The sequence below is a fragment of the Enhydra lutris genome, unplaced genomic scaffold (assembly GCF_002288905.1).
Source record: "Enhydra lutris kenyoni isolate GAN:26980312 unplaced genomic scaffold, ASM228890v2 scaffoldscaffold3, whole genome shotgun sequence".
Taxonomy (NCBI): Eukaryota; Metazoa; Chordata; class Mammalia; order Carnivora; family Mustelidae; genus Enhydra; species Enhydra lutris.
In genome coordinates, this window is record NW_019154087.1 from 23,620,511 (window position 1) to 23,646,692 (window position 26,182).

General features: G+C 36.5%; 1 protein-coding gene across 1 annotated transcript in view; it reads left to right on the plus strand.

The window, feature by feature from the left end:
- Positions 1–529: 529 nt before the first annotated feature.
- LOC111157668 (dickkopf WNT signaling pathway inhibitor 2) overlaps positions 530–26,182 on the plus strand; it is a 99,243-nt gene continuing 73,590 nt past the window's right edge. The window contains exon 1 of the mRNA XM_022519287.1: positions 530–751. Within this exon, the coding sequence (XP_022374995.1) occupies positions 530–751 (222 nt within the window). The remainder of the gene's footprint in view (positions 752–26,182) is intronic.

Here is a 26,182-nt window from a genome sequence, read left to right on the forward strand (position 1 = left end):
CCCCCCCCCCCCCCCCCCCCCGCCAATAGCGCCTGCTATTATTGTGTTCTGCAAAGGTTGAGACTAAAGTGTCAGGAAGGAAAAGAGGAGAGAAAAGCAACTGAGGCCGAAGGAACTGGTGTGGCCCTCCAGAGCCAATTAAGAGAACTGGACGGCGGAGATCCGGCGGGAACACCGTGGTGCGGGGCAAGGAGCAACTGAAGCGGTGCGGTCTGTGGGGCTGGGTCTTCTTGCACCTCGGGTCACGCCTCCTTGGCGAGAAGGCGCCTCGCCTTTGATTGCTTCCAGTTCCTGCAGAACTTCCTGCCCTGGTGGAGAAGCGGGTCTTGCTTGGGTCGCTCTCGCTCCTGGTCTGAGGCGTGAGACTGAATTCACACAGTACTGGGCCCCCGAAGCCGAGTGGGGTCGGGGGAACAGAGCCTGCGAGCCCCCGCACCCCGAGTGAGGGGGCCCGGTGTTGGGGTCCTCTCTCCCCTTGCACCCGCACCCCTCCGGGCTCTGTGCCTCCCCGGGGACCCCTCGCCGGGAAATGGCCGCGCTGATGCGAGGCAAGGACTCGTCCCGCTGTCTGCTCCTACTGGCCGCGGTGCTGATGGTGGAGAGCTCACAGCTCGGCAGCTCGCGGGCCAAACTCAACTCCATCAAGTCCTCTCTGGGCGGGGAGACGCCTGCCCAGGCCGCCAATCGATCAGCGGGCACATACCAAGGACTGGCTTTCGGCGGCAGTAAGAAGGGCAAAAACCTGGGGCAGGTAGGAAAACACTCCAAATACACTCTACAGCCAAGAGCGGTAGGCACCAGCGCTCTTGAGCGTGTAGTTTGCCTTTGCACCCCTCAACCTTTCTAGTGCGCCCCCACGTGTGGGCGCGCACTGCACCTGGGGAGGGGTTCCCAGAAGCAGATCTTCGTGGGTGCGGGTGCAGTGGCTGCTGGTGCTGGGGGGCGTGGAGCGGACGGGTTAGGGTTCTCCCACCTTTGTTTGGGGACTTGGGCAGGTACAAGATCCAGATCCAGTGTGTACCGGTGGGGAAAGGTCCTTCTCCATATTTATCACGACGATGCTGACGATAATGTTAATAGCAGCTAACACATAGCAAAGATTTTGTGTCAGGAACCATTCTAAGCGCTTACCTTTATTTAATCTTCCCAACCCTATGAGTTAGTCGCTGTTACTTTTCCCCTTCTGCCAATGAAAAAAATTGAGTTACGGAGTAATTAAGAGATTTACCCAAAGCGCACAAGCTAATGCTAAGTCGCAGAATGGGCTTCCAATCCTAACAGTCAGGGGCCAAATCTTGGTCTCTCAACCGTTACATTTCACAATCTAGAGGGAGAATTTACCCCCTTTCAGGTTCTGTTCCCCTCCCAACCACTTTCTTCATTCAAAGAACTGAGGTCACAGGCAGAAAACTTGAATAGACGCTCCATCTCTCACTTCTGTAGCCTCATAAATAAATCATCCAGGTGGGAGCTATCTGACCAAGCGACGGTGACAGCATCTTAACGCGGGCGACCTAGCAAGGTGGACCCCGGATGCATTTTTGCAAGAGGGCGTCCCTCTGTCACACAGATACATTGACAGTCGCTTGCAAAATGTTACACAAACATATACACACCGTATAACGACCGTGCACCCTCCGCACTGCTGTGGTCGGAGCGCAATGGCCAAGAGAGGGGGGCCTTGTGGGCACTGGGAACCAGGACAGCTCCCCCTTTCTGCTCCTTTTGTAGGAAGCCAAAAGTGAAAGCTCGTTTGCCAAACAGCACTCGCCCTTCTCAGTACAACTGTCAACCCGTGAAGTGGCTCATTGCCCCAGGGAGCCTGGGTTTCCCTGTTTTATCAGAGGAGCTTGCTGCAGCCCCTATGCGAGCTCTGGTGTCCTCCATTGCCCCTGCCCCTATGGCAGACGGCAGGGTAGGGGTGAGAGCAAGGGCCAGTCCTGGATGGACAGGGAGGGAAAAGTTGCCCAGTGCTTGGTCCCCTACTGCCCTCTCATGGGGGACAATTTTGCTAGTTTTGCAGTTCCAGAATGCTTTAAAATGGTTTTGAAATTCTTTGGCTTAGGCTTTGAAATGGCAACCATTTCAGCTATCTTTTCAAAGAAATACAAAGTCTACAATCACAAGATTCTTTTTTAAGACCTTAAGGGAAATAAACTATATATACGCATACTTACTACAAGCATACATATATCCTTTGCACATTCTCACACATGTGCACCTATCTCCACATTTATGTGACCATTTTCATTCCCTTTTACTCTTCCCTCCTAAACACCCTGATACTTTCGATAGTAATGGACATAACATTCTCTTAGATATCTATCGTCATGAGATGAGGCGAAGGTTGGAAAGAAAGGATGCTGTCAATCCAAATCATAAGCCTTTTCTCCAATGCTACTGACTTCAAATTTCATCTTATCAGTTGTTGAAGAGAGCTAGATGTTTATTTAGTTCAGCCAAGGACAGAGGGATGGACCCAATGATCTTTTGAGGTTCCTTTCGATTCTCATCCATGTACATTTGTGAGATTCTGTAAAAGGCTTTCTGCTTCTGTCACCACTGGGCCCCAACACTTGATGTTCCTGAATCAAATTATCAGTTATGTCAAAACTGTCATTAGCCCTGGGGTTTACATGGACTAAACTGAAGATTGCCGCCCACAATCTAGCTTATGCCTTATGTTTTGATATGTCTCTTTTGCTCTCTCCAAACATCTGCTCCTTAAAGAGGTTGCAACTCTATTTGCATGTCTTCAGATGGAAAATTTATTTGTTTTACAAATGAGTTTAGTCTTCTCTTCCTTCCTTCCTTCCTTCCTTTCTCTTTCTCTCTTTCTGTCTTTCAAGTTGAAATTCTTGTATACTCTCCATAACCTAGCAGTTCCGTGGAATATATATCATTATATTTCCTTAATTATATATCCTTAAGATTTGATGTCAGGTTTGTGAGAAAATGGTAATTTATGAGAGATAGTGGTAACATAAAGCACTGAGTTGAATCGAAGTAAAATAGATGGAAAATAGGATTATCTTTTGTTATTTTCTGGCTTCTCGAGTGCTTAGCGGGTGATCTATAATATATATTATTATGAAGAAACAAACAGAAAAAATCTATCTTCTTTGAAGTAGAAAGAGGAATTCTTTGAATATTTATGTGTCTCTTTGCTTTCTTTATTCTACTAGCTATGTGGTTTCTGTGATTCTTAGGACTCTAATTTTCAGTAATAGAATGGAAGTTAGAAAGTCTATTCAAACAGGATGATGCCACATCCTTTTTTGGAGAAAAAAAAAAAACACCTAGAATTGAATTGTAACTGAGCTGAATTTTTATCCATCAGAAATAGAAAAATATGATTGATTGAGAAGATTGGAAATAAAGTATCAGCTGATCAAACCAGCTAATTATATAGTGTCATCCTGAGGCCGGATCATTTAATTTTTCTCCTCCTCTCCATCCTTGATTACTGATGCAGAAATATATGTGTTTCAGAGATACAGGATACAGGAACAGGAAACTGTAGGATGCAAATTCAAGTAGGCACTTTAGAAACTTAGTCTTTGGTCTTCTTTTCCTTAAGTGAAAATTGAATAATTGTCTATTTTTTCTGACTTACTTTCAGAATAGATAATTAAAATAAAGATTTTATTGTGATCGCAGAATAAATTATTGAAGGAATTTAATAATTCATTAATCTACAAAAGTGAAAATGAGACAAAATGGGCCCCAATGTTTTCTTGATTCAATGTAGTCTGTTTTCATATGAAGTAAACATTCTTAGGAATATAGGATATAGGCATTAGGAATTAGGAATATTGAATATAGAATATATAGAATATATTCCTATATAGAATATAGGAATTCAATTTGTTCAGGAGGCAAGGTGGATTATTTGTAAATCACTCTTGGAAAAGCTGGCTTTGAATTTCAGGAAAGATTTAGAGAGCCCAGAAAGGCAATGTACTGCTCTCCAGAGGTGTTACAGTTCTCATTTTTAGGTTTGCTTTCAAAGACAGTTATAAGTTATAATGGAAAGTGACATAGAAAATTGAATATGACAGTATTCAGGTGATTGATACAGAAAGAGCAAAAATGATTTTGCTGAATTATTCACACATATGTTTTAATTTGACTTTCTGTTTTCAGCTATTGCTTACGGGTTTTAAAGGATAGTGTATATATGTATAGGTATATGGGATAAATTAAGTTGTGGACTGTAACTAATGTATATACACGTCAATATATTTCAGTTTTTAAAGAGATTATTGAAAATGTTCTAAATTAAAAAGAATTTTAAACAAAACCTTCAATATATGGATACATGTATTCTGAATAAGTACACTGTTGCTCAACATCACCCCTGGAGTTTGAGGTAATCAAATTTTATCGGCCACCATTAAGAACAAATTAAAAAGCAAGCAATTTAAAAACTCAGTTTTTCTTTGCAGTTCACTTTTTTTTTTTTTTTGATAAATGGAAATACCTTTTGGATTTGTGCTTGAAATTACTTCTTTTAGACTTCTTTACTTCTTGCTTTGCCTTTTTGAGACAAGCAGATTACTTTGAATGTACTGCTATAGGATTTTAAAATATTTTTAAAAGTTTTGAATAGAACAGTGGAAAATAATTGTTTTAAATGTAAATAAAGCTTTCTGGCATGTGTCTCTAAAAAGAAACTGAAAACTGCTTTGAAAAAAATTTAGATTCCATGATTTTCTCATATAACTTGGACATTTGGATAGGTTTGGATGAAGTTGTGTTGTGAAAAAAGAATGCTTGAAATGCATCGGAACAGAAGCTTGAGGGAGTCTGTTAGAAAGCACTAATATTTGTGTATTGCCTTTTCTTTAATAAAAGTGCCACATCTACTTGTATGCGTAAACCCTTACAAAAGTGCTCACAAAAATCAACTATATATAAAATAGATAGTCTATTTTCTATAGGTGATCACTTCGCTTTTTGAAATTATACATGACTTTTTTTTTTTTTTAAACCCCAGCCCAACTTTCTCCTGTTAGAGAGTAAATATCTGCGATTTCCTCTGGACATCAACTGATGCTAAGTATAATCGGGAATGCAAATCATTTTCAAAATTTAAAGTTTCCAAAATAGAAAGATTTTGAAACAATCCACAGTAAGATTCCTCTTCCTTCACTGTGAATAATAGAGAAATATTGATCGTTGGTACAAGTGGAAGGTGACCTCGTGAATAGCAAGAAAAGTATTTTAACGATAGTCTATGAGCATCCATCATTTTATTTTTTGCTAGAGGAGAGAGAGCAAGGGACAAGTTTACTTAAACTCACTCCAGCTGTGACTTTGACCCTACCAGAATCTTCTTTAGTACTCCCTGCTAAAGCAAACTCCTCCCAAGATGTTTCAAATCTTATAGTTTTTAAAGTAGAGAAAACAATGTAATAGAAAGGGAATTGATATATTCTGTTCTAGGAGAATATTGCCACTTCCTCTTCTTTTCCCTGCACAATCAATTTGAGTGGATATTAAAATAACCTGTTAAATTACAGAGGTCTTTTATAGTACTCAATGTATTTACATTTTAGACTCACTCTTTTCTGGCTATTCATTCTTTGATATTGATGTAACATCAAAATGAATTATAATCTTATTTCTATCTGTGATTCCCTGGTAGTCCTTTAAAGTCATTTTACTTCATTAGACCTCTAGTTACTTGTACTCATCCATAAAGGAGATAAAACTGCTCCTAGGTTTTTGGCAGGATGCAAAAGGAAACAAAATTAATAATAGCTAATGGATTGATTTTTGCATTGTGTAGGATTGCTTTAAGATAGCACAGAAAAAGATTAAATAGGGAATGAATAATGAAAATTTAGTATTACCATGTAAGGTAAGCAGAGGTTAATTTTCTCTTCTTCCTCTGTCCACTCTTGCCAGGAACTAGAGAACTGCAACATATTTTTCTCTAATTATTGTCTTTTTTTTTTTTTCAGGACAAATATAAGTCATTCTCCCAAATGAAGAGGTCAACTAATATAAAATATGGGAGATTTTTTTGATAGGAACATCTGTACACAGGAAGAAAAGTCACCACCCAAATATTTTAAGTAGTAGTTTCCCAAGGAGTCTCTCATGCTAGCAACTTTGGGTCACTGCCCACTTCTTTGGGTTCAAACCAATGACATGAATGATACCAGCCTCTAATCAAATGTCCTTAGGGAGAGCTCATCCCATAAATCCTTATAAACTGAATCAGAAAACACTTTAAGGCATAGGGATTTCAATAGCAGATCTAAAATGATGTTATTTTAACTCAAGTAATTAGCTTATGTAGGCACTAAAAAACAGAATTATTATTTCGATACTGATTCCACAACCACTGAATCTGTATAACAGATTATATTTGTGGGATCTTAATACTAGTCTAGATTTACCTATGTGCTCCAAATAATAAAGGTAGAAATGAAATCAGAAAAAACATAAAAGTAGTAAGTTTTTAAAAGCCCATTACTTCTCTCACCTCCACAAATAAAAGGGACAAATGTGCATCAGATATCCTTTTAAATATATTACAGTGCTAAATTAATTGATTCCATATATATATTATAATTTGGTATAGAGAATAGTTAGATATTTCATAATCAAAATGATTTTTAACTATCCCACCCTGTCTAAAATAAATATATAAAATCAATGAGTGAATAAGTACAGTAAGTGGCAAAACAAGCCAAAGCATCACAATTAGTAGGACTGATTTCTTAAAATGGTAGACCTATCCAAACATTTCTTAAAAGATGTTAATTCTCTGTGTTATGCTTTATCATTCCAAATAAGAGGGTTCTTTTTTCTAGGAACTGAAGGAAGTGAGTGATCATTGCTCCAGATGTTTCATTTTAATTAACTCTTTTGAACCTCTTAACAGCCCTTCAAGGAGCAAGTCCTATTATCATCCTTATTTTAAAAATAGTGAAATATTTTATAAAGGATAAAACAATGATTTTCCTGAGGCACAGAGAGGTTATGCAGTTTGCATAAGCCACACAGCGTTAAAAAGAGAAAGGCAAAACACACTCCCCAGTATCCATCTTCCTGCATCTGAGTGCTACCTGGTACCCACTGACAACAGGTAGAGGCCCACTCAGGGACTTCTCTGAGTTGGTTTGGCTGGCATCACTCATACTCTGCTCAGATAGGGAAAAATTATCTAGGTTGAGAGCCTACTATTGCTGTCGCATCTTTCTCACTTTTGACTCCTCCTAGCTGCCTCTCAGAGAGTCAGAGGACCTGTAGCAGCACCACGGCACTGTAGTTTCCAAATAGGTTCTAACTTTTGACTTGCCACTAACCAACTTAATGTCTTTGAAAAAGGCACTTCGCAATGAATTTTGGAACACTAAAAAGGAATAAAATGGAAGAAAAAGAAAAAGAAAAAGGCACTTCAATCTCTGGTTCTTTTTTTTTTAATATGTAAAATAAGATACAATAACAGTAGCAACCATAAAAGTAATAACACTTACGTGACTGAGCCAGAGGGAGAGGAAAGTACACTTATTTACTGTGCTAATGTCATTATTACTACTACCATTACAGAAATAGGTAAGCCAAGGGCTCAGGCACGGAAGAGAAAGTGGCTGTACAGTCTTTCCTGCCCTCCCAACAAAGTGGGCAGGGCTAACTAAATAAATGCATGTGATATCATAAGGGAAACAAATGAACTCAATTACACCAAGGCCTGGAATTTAAAATAAAACAAGACAAAATAAATAAACACAAAAGTATGTTATCACGTTTCTTGTATCAAATGTGAACATAGGGATGGCGAGTCAGTGCTGTCTCTTACGAAGTAAGCAAAATAGCATGTAATTGAGTATGGTGAAATTACACAGAAGCCAGGGTACAGCAGACATTAAAATACAATCGCAGTAAGTGAAGGTCCTAACCGGCATGGCAATATGAGTTATTTAACCACAGGAACCAAAATAATTGAACATGTTAGAGTCTGCTGCCAACAGCATTAATTTGATATTCTCCAAAGTAAGACAGCCTCTGCAAAGGCAGGTTTCTTGACACTTTCTGCACAGTCTGGAGCCCAGAGAGCTTGCTGAGAATTTGGAAGGTTTACGAGCCTCTTTGAATGTCGGCTGTCCTACCAGGAGGACTCAGAAATTTGGAGCTCATTATTCTCATTCCATTCCCTTCACTTTCTTTGTTTTATTTGAGCTATTTCTTTCATGATGCACGTAATTTGGAAATAACAATGTTAAGTGAAGAGTGAAAGTCATCTTATTGAAGTATGTGATCAATTTCTTTTAATGTATCGGGAATGAGCTGTTTGCCAATAGGTGTTTCTATTTGATAATGAGCTAGAAGACTACATTCAAATGGGAGGATGGGTGGGGGGAATTGTCATTTAAAACTAACTGAAATGACAGCTCACATTTCAAATAATGGTCTTCACTTGCTCATTCTAGCTTCACTTCATCTTAAACCTTTGAAACTTGGCTCAGCAGGCATTGGGTTAATTTATCTCTGGAAATCCAAGGTCTTCTTTCCAAAAATCATCCTCTGTACTCTGTAGTCTTTCCTTCATACTTTATTTATCCCCTTACTTCTGTGGCTACATAGTTCCATGTTCCTTTTTGGGTTGTTCCTCTTTCTCTCTCTTTCTTTTTCCTTCCTTCTTTTCTTTCTCTCTCCTTCCTTTCTTTCTTCTTCCTCCTTCCTTCCTTCCTTCCGTTCATTCTTCTTTCACTGATCCCTCTACAAACTTCTGCCCATAAATGTGGACATTTCCTCAAGTCCCTTCCTTAGTCCTCTTCTTTTTCTGCTCCACTCTCTCTCCTTTGCTGATAAGATTTCCTTCTTTGGAACCATCTGTCACATAGGCAGAAATCTACCCTTAGTTTGAACTCCTGAGCCTCCTTACCTGCTCACCGGTTTGGGAAGTCTTTCCAGAAACAAACAAACATATAAAAATATATACATTTTATGTCTAACTTTGAATTGTCAGGAGTCAGACAACCAAGTCTTCATGATTTCTCAGACTATCAATAAAACCTGGTAAAAAGTACCTTAGGTTCGTCTAATGAAGGCCATAAGAATCAAGTCTCATTGCCCAAATTCTTCTCATGCCCTGGTAGGTTCATCACTCACTGGTGATGAAAGGAAGCTGTGTAGATTCCCCTGAACCCCCTACATATTTGAATGCTTGGGATTTAAATAGCCTCCACATTTTTTCTCAATGATAGACCTGTTTGTCAAAACAACTCATGTCTGATTAGAATGTGCACAAATCTAGGGGCACCTGGGTGGCTCAGTGGGTTAGGCCTCTGCCTTCAGCTTGGGTCATGATCTCGGGGTCCTGGGATTGAGCCCCGTATCGGGCTCTCTGCTCAGCAGGGAGCCTGCTTCCCCCTCTCTCTCTGCCTGCTTCTCTGCCTACTTGTGATCTCTCTCTCTCTGTCAAATAAATAAAATCTTAAAAAAAAAGAATGTGCACAAATCTAGAATTTATACTTATTAAACATTACATATTATAATATGTACATGCACATTTTAAACAATATATAATGTTTATTTTTGTAGCTTGAACTACTGACCACAGAGTATTTTTATGCTATTTGCTATTTTAGAAATAATTGTTAATTTTCAGTGTGGGAAAACCTCCTTAACATTTACTTTCAACCTGACAGACTTAAACGTGCTTCAATAACTATGTAAGAGGATTCTTCAAATGTACTTATTCATTATTATTGAAGATGGAGAACTTTTTATGGAAAGAACCAAGAGAAGCTTTATCATAAAGTATATCAAGACTTTGTACCACAGATTAAAGTGGGCATAGTTGAACCTGACAGATACAGTAGAAATCACCTAGTTTAACTCATTTTGTGTGTGAGGGAACCACACTAGAAGATGTTTTCTGATCTGCCCCAATGTACTACTACAGTCAGTGCCTGTGACAAAAGAATTTCTCCTGGAACTTGGATTATTTGACTTCTAACACAAGTCTTCCAAATAATCAAAAACAATGTCCTCTGTTAAAGCTGTAATAGCAAAGCTCTACAGAAGAATTAAATTCAGTTGTTTCAAGGCTAATGGGATATAAATTATATAGGGAGCTCTTTTTCAGCTCTGAATTTTGTATGTCAAAATGTATTGTCAAAGAATACAATGTCACGATGACAACTGTGTCAGTAGGATTTAAACAAAATTAATGAAGGAGAGTGGCTTTGCATGTATTGTCCTTGCTCATTTTTTTCAGTCATGATACTTAGTGACATGATTAGCAAGAAGCCTGGCTGGAGAGAGTCTGTGCAGGAACAGCAGGAACACACAAAAGAAGGGGAGAAAATAATGGTGGGCTCTGGGAACACAGATTGCTTGACCTTTGTCCAAGCATCATCTAGGATAGTCAATGGCTTTAAAATTTTTCTGACAGCAGTGCACAAAAAGAAATACACTTTATGTTGTGATCCAGCACACAAACACACACACACACCCCTGAAACAAATGCTTCAAAAATAAATATTCTTATGATGGATAATGCAGTGAGACATTTTCAAAATTTTAGCCCTTTTCTTCCGTTCTATGCTAGTCTCCTGTTCTATTCTCTTCTCTTTCTCTCTCTCTCTAAAATGCTGGTCATGACTCATTGAACTGATTGTGTCAAAACCTGTGGCTTGAAAACCTCTGCCTCATTTGATACTCACCCTGCACAGAACTCAGGGTACTATGCTTGGAGATCAGCAGTACTTTATGGTCAGCCCCAGTAAGGGGAGGTAGAAAACAGAACAGATAGGTTTTCATGGACAGAAGCATGCAGTGTCTCAGATCTCTCCAACTTTCTCTTCTGCAACATTGTGTCAGTCCCTATATGTGGGGGACCTCTCCACCTGAGACCTCCTTAACCTCTGCCTCTCTCTCTACTTCCAAGAATAGGTGACCAATAACAATGCTGCATGCGTACTTGGATGTTTCAGACCTGTTTACTCAGAATCTGTTATCCTATGTTAGTATTGTTCTTTTTGGGTGTTTGCCATGTGCACCATCATACTTTATTTCTGAGCAAATGCAGTTGAAGAAGCTTACAATGCCTCTGTGGGATAGAAGGTGCACCTCAAAGACCATGGGATATAGATTCAGAAGACTTGCTTAGCTTATCTTTTTATATACTTTCCCTTGAAGAAATCATTTGACAGCTTTAAACCTTAGTTATCTCATCAGTAAAATGTTAGTTCACAGTAATAATACTGTATTTTCCTTGGTTTTTGCAAAATATAAAATATTGCTTATTTAATTAATATCATTAGAGATTATTTTATAAAAAACAAAATTAAAACCTTCCACTCTGAATTTATGAAAGACAAATGTGAATTAGTTAGAATCGACCCAAGAATGAGTTAATTTAATTGGATTTTGTGATTCTGGAGTCATAAATTCGGTTTGTGTCTTGACAGATTTTTTTTTTTTTATAAGTAGGAAGTTGGAAGTGGAAGGGTTTTGTTTTTGTTGTTGTTGTTTTGTGTGTGTGTTTTTTTTTCTATTCGTTTTCATTTTCTTGGATTTATTTAAAAAATTCAGTGCCAGTGGTAATACTTTCACCTTCCTGATTAAAACTTAGTTTTTGTTTCTGTTTTTGTTTTATCCTTGCATGCTATAAACTGCTCTCTTGTTTGCTGTTAGAATATCCTGTCCATGGGGTACTTGGGTAGCTCAGTGGGCTAAGCCTCCGCCTTGGGTTCAGGTCATGATCTCAGGGTCCTAGAATCGAGGCCTGTATCGGGCTCTCTGCTCAGGGGGGAGCCTGGTTCCCCTCTCCCTCTGCCTGCCTCTCTGCCTACTTGTGATCTCTTTCTGTCTGTCAAATAAATAAAATCTTAAAAAAAAAAAAAAAGAATATCCTGTCCATGATACTCAAGGAGAGCTCTATACCTTTTTTTTTCCCCCCTATCATGTCAGAGATGTGTTACTAGTTATATGTTCTAAGTAAGAATATTTTTAAAGCTCTGAAATTAAACTTGAGGGTCATATTTTGGACACATTATAGGTTATGGGATTCAGAATGGATAAAGTTCAGGGAAACAGCCAACTGAGTCAAGTTGTATGGATGTGAATCACATGGACTGTGACAGAGGAAAGAACATTTTGTCAAAAGTCTTCAAACAGGAAAGTGGTGGGTATTTTCAGAACTGTTGGAAACATATTGTATTGCTAAGGAGGCATTTCCTAGTGAACAGTGTAATAACTCTGATCATTCATAGTTACAAGTGTTGGAATCTCACCCAGCCATTTGTCTAAGCTAAAAATAGTATAGGTTTCTGGCTTTCTATCCCTGCTTCAAAGGAATTATTTTCTAATTTATAGGATTCTACTTCTTCCATAATATTGATCTCTTTTGCTGCTTTATTATCATCCAATATTCATTGTTTTGACTCAGACCATAATCATTTCCTGATGGACTATTACAATATTATAATAGTTTTGTACTTCTCTAAACTATCCTCTATACTACTTCTAAGGTGAGCTTTTTTTTTTAATATTTTATTTATTTATTTGACAGACAGAGATCACAAGTAGGCAGAGAGGCAGGCAGAGAGAGAGGTGGAAGCAGGCTCCCTGCCGAGTAGAGAGCCCAATGATGCGGAGCTCTCTTCCAGGACCCTGGGATCACGACCTGAGCCAAAGACAGAGGCTTTAACCTACTGAGCCACCCAGGCCCCCCAGAAGTCCAAACTTCTTGACATGGCATATAGCGTCATCAATTACGTGTTTCTCTCTACTTTGTCCCTGAGGCCACATAGTTGTTGAGTGGAAGAGATGGGATTTATACTCAAGCAGTATGTCTTATGTCTGTCTGCTCAATCACTGTGCCATGCTGCCGCCTCATATAAATTGGAAGCCAGAGAAATCAGCTAGAGAATTTTTATTGGTACATTTCAGAATTCAGATGTGACTAATTCCTTCAGATCCGTCAACTTGCTAATTCCTTACTTCTTAGGTGTATTAGATGCTATAATTATAGTAAACAAACATTTGTTTGACATAGATGCCATGTTGGGTCCTTGGAATAGGTAGCCATACAAACAAAAGCAGTCTTCTTGTGGAATCCAGTTGGAATTTTAAGATTGAAAGAGGTATCCAGAAATGATCCAGTTCATTCTTCTATTTCCAATACAGTGTGAAAGTTGGACAACCTGCTGTGTTTTCCTTTTTATAAAGATTTCTGAGAATGAACACTTACACTGCATTGCTTAGTTATCTCATTATCTTAACCTTAATTATGTTAAAAATGGGAACATCCTGAGTTCTGTTTTAAGTGAAGCATGAATAAAACAAACCTGGATATCAATTTCTATGTAAGATCCCTTCCTTACTAAGGGAAAATGTAATCAAATAATTTTAGTCATTCTTCATAGATTATACTCTGTTTTCCTGATGAACAGTCAGGCTGACCTGGAAGAGTAAAACCATCTCTATAAACAGTGAAGAAAAAAGTCTGGTCATGCTGGACCTTATGGTGATAATGTAAAGAGGTGTGTCTGCTTTTTATTTTCTAAATATTTTGCAAGGAATTAAATTTAGATTTTTTTTTCTTTGTAAATGCCTCACTATTCCCTGAGGAGATCTGATCCTAATTTTATCACTTATAAAGTACTAAAGAAACATTAGTGGGAAGAGGCAGGCTTAGGAGGAATTAGAAGAATGGCAAGAAATAACAAAGTTGCACTAGTAGGAGGGTAGGAGTCTGGTGACCTAAAAATAGAATTGCAGAGAGGGTGAGTTCAGTAAAGTGGACAAGAGCTTACCTCAGGTAGGGAAGAGAGATGGAATGTGTGCTAAAATACATCAAACGAAGACACTTGTTAAAGATACAAGTTTAAAATGATGTCATAGATTTTTTTAAACAACCACACTGAAATATTATTTTTCCAAATTAGTCTCTGCAGAGAACTCATTCTTTTGATATTGCCACTTAGATTTTTCTGTTGGAACTAACTTCAGAAATAGTTTACATGTTTATTTTAAGTCATAACTTTATGACCACAAACAATGTTATTCATATTGATTAACATACCACGTTTAAAATACTTGGCTCTGAGTGGCTTTGCGTTGTTTCCATAAACCAAAAACCCCACAGAAGGTAAGGATGTCAAAGAAACGTGGTGTAGTTTCTGAAAGCAATCCCAAAAAGTTCCAAAGACATTCTGAGTCATGGAATCAGTATTGTGGTTTCAATTGTAAACCCTTCAATGTTGATTGCTTTAAGGTGGAAAACCATCAATTGGGTTTATAGTCTTAAAATAAAAAAATATATATATATATGTAATATTATCTTGTAATTAGGTCTTTTCTATTAGAAGAACCTGGTCAGAATTTATGTAATATGGTTACTATTTCTCATAGGATCATGGTGTTCAGGAAGCATTTAATGAGTGCAAGCTAGCAGTATGTTCCCCACCCCAAACCCACTCTTTTCCTGAAAGAAGAGGCAGAAACAAATCAAACCCAGGGCAATTCCCTAGAGTCTGTCTGGCGATACACATTACTTTATATGCCACTTAGTTAAATCGTGTACACTGAAGTCAGAAAAACAAAGAGGTCTGTCAAAAGTTATTTTTTAATGCAAACATTCTATTAAAATTTCAGAGATAAACTGCTTAACTTCAGTGAAAATGTTCTTGCAACAATTCAAATTAATACAATGCTTCCAAAATGTTCTTTGGAAATCCTTATAAATTTCCTTGTTTGCTTATTTGCCCTGCTGCTATCTTCCCAACACTTTTCAGAGAAAACATTTTCTTTTTAACAAGAAAAATCTTCTTGAACTTACATTCCAGTGAGGTCCTGGCCACACCAGCTGCAACACACTGTAACTGAATTTTAGTCTCTGTTGGTTCTTATTGTTAAAAGCACAAGTGACAGGCACTCAGGTCTTATGCCACTGACATCCCAGTGATTGATTACAAATTGAATTGGAGTGTGTGAAAAATAAAAGTTTTCAACACAAAATAGCAACTATATTTGATGTCTTGAGACTTAAAAAAATTAGGTTAGACTAAAAAACATAATTCTGGTTTTAGTAAACGTCAGTAAGGAAGAATGTAGCCCAACCTCACCAGTAATTTTGTTGTTGTTGTTGTTTTTAACTCCACTTCTGGGAGAGTCGGAGACTAACTGGAGAGAATGTTCTGATTGTAGGGACCAAGATGTTCTGAATTTTCAAGGGCCATTTAAAATATCTTAGGGAATCAAGGCAGGGTGACCAAAGCAATGAACAAATTATTGATTTTGGATGCATATTATCAGATTTAGAACTCTCAGGCTTAATGATGAGCCCATTGCAACCATCATAAGGGGATTTAGTATAAGGATTTGAAAGAGTGGTGATCTGCAGCTAAAATGCATGAAAAGGAAGAGCATGATTCAGAGCTACTTATGACCCATTCACAAAATCAAGCAGGAAAAATAGGCTGACCTTTCAATCATCATCATTGCTTCTTCATGAATAATGCAGTCTGACATTAAATGTAGTATCACTATACTTCTCCAGTGTACTCTCTCTTTTTTTTTTTTAATTTTTCTTTTCTTTTTTTTTTTTTTTTTTTTAACGTATAACGTATTATTAGCCCCAGGGGTACAGGTCTGTGAATCACCAGGTTTACACACTTCACAGCACTCACTATATCTCTAGTGTACTCTTAACAAAATCCTCCAGCCATCATTAGTGAGGTCAGATCGCTGAGCAATACATGATATCTTGCTTTTAGAAAATAGGGCCACTAATATTTGTTGAGAACCTACTTCATGCCAAGAACTTCATATTATCTCACTTAATCTTCTCAATGCCTTATAAGCTTCTGTCATGTGCAGAGCACTCAGTAAATGTTTGTGAAAGACAGGCAAGAAGACGACGCTAGAAAAGTGAACAGTTACATTATGAGCAAGCTCAGCATATGGTGTCTGTGGTCCTGCGATGGTTTAGCTTAAAATTCAGAGTTATTTGGGGGCACCTGGGTGGCTCAGTGGGTTAAAGCCTCTGCCTTCAGCTCGGGTAATGATTCCAGGGTCCTGGGATCAAGCCCCACATCAGGCTCCCTGATCAGCAGAGAGCCTGCTTCTCTCTCTCCCTCTGCCTGCCACTCTGCTTACTTGTGTTCTCTAAAAAAAATTCAGAGTTATTTGATTACGGTTTTAATGTAGAATGGTTTTGCCTTGCTGAATTAGTAGGGAGACCACTTAATTTTTTTTTTTTTTAATGAATGAGATTTAGATGGCTATCGGGTTATCAGGCCGTTGTACACATGGTCAAAAAGTACATGAAAGATGCTCAACATCATTAATCATCAGGGAAGTGCAAATCCAAACCACAGGGAGATATCACCTTACACCTGTTAGGATAGTTATTATTTTAAAAAGGCAAGAAACAACAAGTATACATGAGAATGTAGAGAAAAGGGAACACTTGTGTGCTTTTGGTGGGAATGTAAATTGATGCAACCATTATGGAAAACAGTGTGGCGGTTCCTCAAGAAATTAAAAATTGAACTATCATATAATTCAGCAATTTCACTTCTGGTATTTATCCAAAGAAAACAAAAACACTAACTCAAGAAGACATATGCACCTCTACGTTCATGGCAGCATTATTTACAATAGCCAAGATATGGAAACAACTTAAGTGTCCACTGATGGATGAATGCATAAAGAAATTGTTTATAGAAATGGAAACTATATAAAATTCCACATAAAACAGAATATTATTCAGCCATAAATAGAACATTTGGATATAATGGAATATTATTCAGCCATAAAAAGTATGGAATCCTGTCATTTGTGACAACATGGATAGACCTCAAGGGCATTATGCTAAGTGAAATAAGTCAGAGAAATACAAATACTGTATGATGTCTCTTATACATGGAATCTAAAAAAGAAAGAAACCAGCAAACATACAAACAAACAAAAACCAAGCTTGTAGCTATGGAGAACAGATTGGTGGTTACTGGAGGGCAGGGTAGGAGAATTAAAAAAGAAGTGGAGACACATAATCCAATCACTGAGGCTGGAAACTGGCACAACTCCATATGCAATTCGTTTAGCAAGTTTATCTGATTATTTTTTTATGTGCTTAATTTCTTATACAAGGTATTTTTTAATTATGCAGAAACAGATTAGCATGTTTTACTAAAATAGGCCTTACATGAACCAAGAAAGAAAAATGATCAGTGGCATGAAATCTAAATTGAAAATAATTTCTCGTCAGTCTAATTATTGGTTTAATTAAGATTATGAGTTGTTGATTACTGTGCCTGAAAATTAAGGTGAATACTCCGATCTTGGTCAAATTGGAATCTATCGAATGGATTTTGTGAAATCTTTGTTATAGTTACTGCATTTTTAGGATGATACTGCAAATTTATTTGCCACTATGTTATATCTATGTTATATATTTTATAACTATATTTTAAAATCTAAGTTTCCTTTCCATTTTCCCACCAGTCTTAAGAAATAGTGAATGAGTTTATTTTCCCCATATTGAGATTTTATTTTGTTTTGTTTTTAGGAGCTTGACAACTTTATAGAACTGTGCCTGTAAACTCTAGAAACATTATCAAAGCACTTATCTTCTCATCTCTGAAGAATAAACCAAAATTTCCATAATCTTTAAGAGGAGGAGATTATAAATATCTATTAAAGAAAAAAATAAACATTTAAAATATCTGATAATTACTAATGGTTGGCGAATAGTAATAGATTGCTAAACAAGTATTTAATATAGATAGTTTGAGGGAAGTCCAGTCCCCCAAATTGCAAAGAAGTGTTAATTTATACACTTTTAAATGTTAGATTTATTGGGATGGAGAAGCAAAGGCAATTAATACTAATTGTTTAATAGATTCTGGATTGTTCACCCTGTTTTCTCTGTCCAGATTTTCATTAAAAATCAGGAAGTCAAGGTGTGGGCCAAATATCTTCTTATGTTTCAGAACGACTAGGGAAGAGAGATATTCCCTTGTTGGTCTGATTGTTGCAAACCCAGGGACAAGAACATAGAGCATTTTTGGAATGTGCACATGCTTAGCACCTGGAATTTTCTGAGATTTACAGTCATACTTCATCAGTCACCAGAATGAAAAGCCAAATGCTGATCTGAAGGAGAACTTCTGAGCAATTCTTCTGGAGCTAGCCATATACCCAACTTGTCATCCTTCAGACATAAGCCTTTAATCCCCTCTTCCTAAAATTGTTTATTTTAAAATGTGAGAAAGGCTAAGGATGTCACAGTCGAGCTGTGAGCTTCCTCTTTAAAGAATCCCATCCTTCAAACCCATCTTCGGCAAAGGAACTGGCATTCCATGTGCTGAGCAGATGGCGTCCTGCGGCACTGGCCAGCCCACATGTGCAGCTGGGCCTATCTGGCACACAGGTGTCCTGATTTGGACTTTCTTGAAATTCTGACACCACACTTTCCTCTATGGAGCAGTATGACTTGGCTATGCTGTTTTCTAGTGACAACAGATATACTGGCCTAACAGGAACAGCTCTGACTAAGGTGATAACACAACCCTCTAACTCATATTTAGCTGGGATCCAGGGCGTGGGGTTTGTCCTAAGAGTTTGAGCCAACTTTTTGGTTTTGATTTCCTCTTTTATATTGTGTTTTGTCATTCATGCCTCCTCCCCTTCACCTCTTCGAATTTTGGGTACTTCTCAGAAGGGTGGGAAAGTCCCATGGAGGGAGAAATGCTGTTGTAATAAACAAACAGAGCTAAACATTCTACATCAAATGGGTGGCTTTCCTAATCACTGACAAATATCAGGCAACCACATTCCAGTGTTAAGTAATCTTCAGGGTTTAAAAATGAGAAAAGCCAGACAAATTCATTAAACTTTTCATAGCATTTGACAAAAACTACTGTAAAAGTAAAAGGCAATTTCAAAACCGTAAGCAACAAAGAAGAAATTTAGTTGATGTTCCTTCTGCATAATCTCTTACATAATTATTTCAGTCTCTCCAAAAATATTTGTCAGTGCAGAGCCCAGATGTTTTGAAGTTGTTTGTTTGTTTGTTTTAAAGAAAGTATAATATTTAAGAACTTTCCCATTTCTTTCCATCTTAGTAACAGCTGCCCCTAACAACTGCTTATAATGAATATGGCTAGGTAGGAAAAACATTCGGGGAAATAATGAGGGAAGTTAGATGGTATCACATTTTCAAGCTTTAGATTGTGTTCTTGTGTTCTCTCTTTTACAAAATATAATTTTGAAGATTATTATGTCTTGTTCGTGAAAAGCTATTCATTTTTACTCAAGTGTGCCCTACATAATGAATTGGCTCTGCCTTTAGATAAGCAGACATAATTACTCAGCTCAAGGAGGAACTACCACTTATTACACAGAAGTGATTTTATACCACTGTGTTAAGATAATTCAACCATTCCCATTGATAATATAATATGGAAGAGATATTCTGATTTCCAAGAAGTAAAGATTTATCCTATAAGAATGACTTGATATTGGTTCCGGACTGCATTACAAAGTAGATTATGAAATTCAGTATTTAGGGAAATAGATATACCCAAGAAATAACACAGGTTACTTAGGATAAATCATGACAAACTACTTTTATTATTTCTTGAACAAGGGAACTGGTTTGGTCTCAGTATGACGTCTAATCCTTACCATTTACAATCATTTCCTTCACGATTTTATGGCATTAAATACCAATATATGCCAATGACTCCCATATTTGTATCTGTAGGCAAAACCTCTCTTGAGCTTCAGAATAATATATCCAGATGCCAAGCTAAGATTTCCACTAACATGTATTTCATACTGACCATGTCAAAATCCCATCTTTTCCTTTTTTTTAATCTGTTGCACTCATGGATTCCTCATTTTAGTTAATGGTAAATTCGTTTTTTTTCTAATTGCTCAACCAAAGGCCTTGGATTCCTCTGTAATTTATCTCTTTCCCTCATACATCAGGAAATCACCTTGGTTGTATCTTCAAAATATATCCATAGATCAAACAGGCATCTCAACAAAGGTATGAGTTAATAGTAGCTCACGGGAAAGAGACTTAGGAATTTCAGTTTAGCTGAATAAGATACACATGGGGCAGAGCAGACTTTCCAAGAAAAATAACATCATACATACAAACGGGGGAAATATATTTAGTTTATATTCTAGGAGGTGTTTTATCTGTATAAATTCAAAACTTTAAAAAATTTGGAAATCAATTCAGTTATCAAGTCTGCCTTTGCCAGGACAGGAAAAATTACTCAAGTAGCATTCATTAGCCATACTCTATAAAAAACAACAACAACTCTTTGTAAATCCTGTTCTTTGTAAGACAAGATTCTTCAATCATTTTTTTACAGTGACTAGATAACCAAAACCCATATATCATCTATATTTTCTTGACATTTTCCAAATGTTTTTGTTTGTTTGTTTAGTTTTTCTCTATGTTATGATACACATATAGTTAGCAGTACACACTAAACACACAGGAGAATGATTTCTTGGATTGGCTATGATGTTCTCTAGCAATCTTATACTGATATGAGACTTAGTTTCCCAAACTCAGACCTTCAAATCACTTTGCTTTAATTTGACTCTCTGGGAGGACAAACCTTATTTATTCTTTAGGGAAAGGGGAAATGATACCACACAAGAGGTGTTATGATATTGTTATCACACCATTTATCATAGTCCCAATTTTTATCATAAATATCAAATATTTCTCCTTTATTCTGTCATAATACCAATATGATTTATCTGTCATGTTGGTGCATAGACATTTGAGGGAAATTGTATTTCATTTCAGTAACTAAAAGTATCCTCTTCTGTCTAAAATTTAGGTTATTCTGTAATCCCCTTTACAGGACTTAGTATCTGTGTCTCAAGAGAGATGAAAAATACAAAATTAACATTATGATATTGACAAATCAACCAATGAAACAGACACTAGAGGCTAGATATAGATTGGAACATCAACCACTAAGAGGTGGAGGGACCATTTAAAAACTAATGCTGGGAAAATTGGGTATTTATATGGGAAAAGCTTGATATTGTAATACTATCTTACTTCATGTAAAAATCAATTCCAAATGGCTTAGTGTTTATAAATAAAAAGAAAAAAATACATAAAAATTTTTAGAAGAAAATACAGTAAATATCTTCTAAGTAAGAAGAGATTTTTTAAAAGCAATGCACTAACCAAAAGAAAAAAAAAAGAAAAATTTGACTGTATTAAAAGTAAGAACACTGGCCTACCCAGTGACACCATAAACAAAGTAGAAAACAGACCACTGGCTAGAAGATGTCTAAGCATATGCAGCCAGCACAAATCTTATATGAGGAAGGAAGGAGTGGTGTCTGGAATATTCAACAAATCCCTATAAATCAACAAAGAATTGAAAGAGAGGTAAACTATATTGGAAGTTAAATTAAAAAGAAAAGAAAAGGGAGGTAAAAAATCCAATAAAAATAGGAAAAACACATGAACAGGCAATTGACAGAAGGGTAATAAAATGGCCAAGAAATATTTGACTAGACCTCAATCTTATTAATAACAAAGAGAATTCAAATTAAGATATTGACCTTCCATTTCATACATATTGGATGATCAAAAATTAAGACCTTAATAATACAAAATGTGCAGAAATACATACAGAACTTTATTACATGGTTCATGGGGAGTGTAATTACTACAACTACTTGGCAATATCTTGTAATTCTGAACATTCATACATGCTATGACTTAGCAACTCCACTCCTAAGAATATAACCCAGAGAAATGCTTTTTTTCATGTGCACCAGAAGATATGTATAAAAAGGACGAAGCAGCGTTGCTTATATTACTAAAAAAAAACAAAAACAAAAACCCAGTCAATAATCCAGTTTTTCAACAAGAGAATGCATATATAAATCATGGTAGATTAATATTATGGAGTGTTATAAAACTGTGAAAATAAATAAATGAACTATAGGTGAGAAGTGAGCATGAATGAAGCTTTGATATATAACAGTGACAGAAAAATCAATATAAATAATATTGAGAGTAGTGCTCATTTTGGGGGGAGTCAGGTAATTGGTATATAGAACCTATACTAAATAGAGGCAAGATATTGATATTGTTCTAGCTCTTGGGTTGAAAGATGGGTTCACAGTTGTGTATGATAAATTACAAATACTTAAATATATTTTGCATGTGTCAAATATATTTTAAACTAATTAAAAATAAAAAAATTTAAAAAGTAGAAAAGAAAAATGAGAATCTTAGTATAATTTAAGGATTTCTGTTCTGGTGGGATATCTGCAGATGAAATTCAAGAGAGGGGTAGACATCTTTGAACATATCCTATGAAAAATGTTGTCACTTTAAAAGTAACTTTTAGAGGTCATTTATTGGCAACACTATGAAAAACAGTACTAGAGAAAGTTGTCTAAGAGTAGAACTTAGACCTTAGAGAATGTAGATAAAGATTTTATGAATGTCTTTCTCAACTAATGATGAACCCCTTTCCCACTGTCCTATCCCTACCTTCTGGAATATTCTCCCGATATATAAACCTGGATATCTCTCTGCTTACTCATCATCTTTGAAAACATCAAGGTTTTGGATATTTTCCACCTAACCCAGAAAAGTAGAGACTTTTTTTTTTTAAGAGAAGTACTTCTGGCTTCAATAAACACCGCCTTCTGCTAAATGTATTTCTATCTTATTGCTTAACTTCCTAGGATAGTGAATAGAGATGAAATTACTTATAATGAATGAGGAGAATAATGAATTTTAAAGTTTCAGCACTGAAACTAACAAATATTGGATGATGTCTATTTTGATCACCTTTACAAAAAGTTGTTGGTGAATGGTTCTACTTGGAGTGTTATTAACTTACTTGCTCCTTGCGTACCTTGCTTGTAAAATAGGTTGTAATTCTTTTTTAAAAATTTTTATTATTTTTTCAGGGTTCCAAGATTCATTGTTTATGCACCACACCCAGTGCTCCATGCAATACGTGCCCTCCTTAGTACCCATCACTGGGCTCACCCATTCCCCCACCCTCTCCCCTCCAAAATCCTCAGTTTGTTGCTCAGTCCACAGTCTTGCATGCTTTATCTCCCCTTTCAATTTACCCCAATTCACTTTTCCTTTCCTTTTCCTAATGTCCTCCATGTTACTCCTTATGTTCCATAAGTAAGTGAAATAATTGTTAAGCTGCAGTAAAACAGGTTAAAATCACTTTAAAGTCTGTGTAAACTTTCCCTTCAGCACTGTTATATGCATTGGTATGAGATCTTTCAGTGGTTTGGCTTTTGATGAATTCTGCATATTGGAAAGAGTTGTTTAAATAATTTTTGTTATTTATTTATTATTCATTTTTTAAAGATTTATTTATTTGACAGACAGAAATCACAAGTAGGCAGAGAGGCAGTCAGAGAGAAGAAGGGAAGCAGGCTACCCGCTGAACAGAGAGCTCGATTTGGGGCTCCCCTGGGATCATGACCTGAGCCAAAGGCAGAGGCTTTAACCCACTGAGCCACCCAGGTGCCCCAATTTTTGTTATTTAAATGGTAAGTTATATCTAGTTAGCAACTTTCTGTTCTAAAGATGATGGGGGTGCTATAACTGTTTTCTTTAAGAGCAAAATAGGAAATTAAAATAATTCTTCTATTTTATTGACATAGAAAAATTGCTTTATGCTAGTGGTTCTCCAAGTTTGGTCCATGGATTCTTGGGGATATCCCAAGACCCTTCAAGAAATCTAGAGATCAAAACTTTTTTCATAATAACACTAAGATGTTATTTTCCTTTCTTCACTATGATGATAATTTGTTATTGATGGTGAAAAAAAAATGGTGAGTAAAATTGCTGTTACTTTAGCATGAATCACGGTAGTAGCACCAGACTGTACTCGGTGCTATTGTATTCTGCATCAATAGGCTCATAATAAAATTATACACACATATGTATGTATGTCCTTTCCCTTAAAAATGCCTTTGATGAAGCAGTGAAAATTAATTCATTTTATTACATCTTGATCCTTGAAAAGCCATCTTTTAAATATTCTGTGTGATGAAACAGGAAGTATGCATAAAGTACTTTTGCTGCTGCGTGCCACAGTATGACTGTAATATATGAGTTGCAAGTTGAACTAGCTACTTTTTTTTTTTTTTGGAACGTCTTTTTTTGTCTTTTTTTTACCTGAAAGAATGACTGAAAAATAAGCTGTGGTTATTCAGACTTAGCAAGCATTTGGCAAATACTTTCTTGGAAATGAACAAAGTGAACCTGTTACTTCAAGAAGAATAGTTCATGACATTTGTTGCCATGATAACATTAGAGCCTTCAAGGTCTGCATAACTGTACTAACATTTTCTTTCTCTCTTTTCTTTTTTTTTTTTAAGATTTTATTTATTTAAATTTGACAGAGAGAGAGAGATCACAGGCAGGCAGAGAGGCAAGCAGAGAGGGGGAAGCAGGCTCCCTGCTGAGCAGAGAGCCCAATGTGGGGCTCAGTCTCAGGGCCCTGAGATCATTATCTGAGCTGAAGGGAGAGGCCTAACCCACTGAGCTACCCAGGCACCCTAACCAACATTTTCTAAGTGATCAATGGATAATGTTGCAAAAATCATAATGCAAAGTAGATCAAAGAGTTTTAATGTGTTAAAGTATGAAAGGTTCATTGACATGGTTTCAGATTCCATACTGCAACTAACCTTTTTAGAAACTACCATCTGTCAAGTTCTGGTGTAGTAATCAAGGAAGAGTCACAATCATATGAAAAAGCTATTAAAATACTCCTTTTCTTTCAAACTACATATCTATGAGAAGCCAGGTCTTTTAAAATCTATTTCAACCAAAACAACATATCATAAGAAATTAGCTGCAGAAGCAGATAAGAGAATCCAGCTGTCTTCTACTCAGATGTTAGATTTTAAAAAATGTAAAATGATGCCATGCTTCTCACTATATTTTTCTTCTGTGTTTAAGTTATTTTTCATAAACTATATAATGAGTTTATTATTATTTGTAAGTGAATTAATAAATATTTTAAAAAATTAACTTCTAATATGGTCATTATGGATAGATAGAACAAACATAAACAAAAGCTTTTTGAAAACCTCGATAGTTTTTAAGACACCAATAGGGTCCTGAAACTCAAAACTTTGAGAACAACTTATGTAAATTCTCAATCTTTCTTTCCAGTGGTTAGCAGCAAAGTAAACAGAAAATTCACAGGAGTATCAGAACTTAAAGGAGAACCAGGAAGGCAACTTGATCTATTCTCTTTAATTTAACATTCTAGTTTCTGAGACTTAGTGCCTCTAGTTAGGTTGAATCCCACATTTATTCTCTTAAAATTTATTTAGAAATTTCTATGGCTTAAGTATTGTCCTAGAACTAGAAATACAGAAAAGAAAAACACAAACATCCCTGTACTCCCCTAAAATGTATGTGTAAACTTCAGTATCAGATTTAGCTTAAATTGATACAAGTGAAAGATTAAATTAAATATTTGATTTAGCTTAAATTAATAACACTGAAAGATTGTGTGAAAACATTGATGTATACTTGGTAGATTATTTCAAGTTAGAAACTAGGAGTAGAAGTATTTATCATTTTTTGTTGCCCACCCACTCTTATGTTTTGCTATGTGTTAATAAAGAGTTAACCTATAGTTCTAAAGGGACTTGTTAGACATTTTATAGTTTTAGGTTGATGGGGCTTTAACCAAGAATCATGGCTGTACTCTCTCAGAGCTCATACACACTGAGTATAGACATCGTTTAGTTACCCCTTTCCTATCGTTGTAGGAAGACAGCCTACTTGTAGGTAAATCATTGAAATGGAAGGAAAAAACACACAGGTTTGTTTTGTTTGAGCGAAAAAAGCAGCTCATTTAAGTATATAAAATGATGGTAAACTTCACAGATGGCAAAATGCTTTGGGATCCTTAGGGGAAAATAAATCCTTTTGAAGTATAAATTTGAGGAATTGAGGAACCGTCACCTGGGGCCAAATTCTTATTCCCTGTAATTCGAGAAGAGTTCCCACAGAATTACAGAGATTTAGACTGGTTAGCAAGTACTCATTTAAAGAAAAATATCTGTTAGCCAAGGAGCCTACAACTGTTTTTTTGCATAACAAAATGCCTTATTCTACTTTGATACTGATTCAAGAATGTCCCTTCCA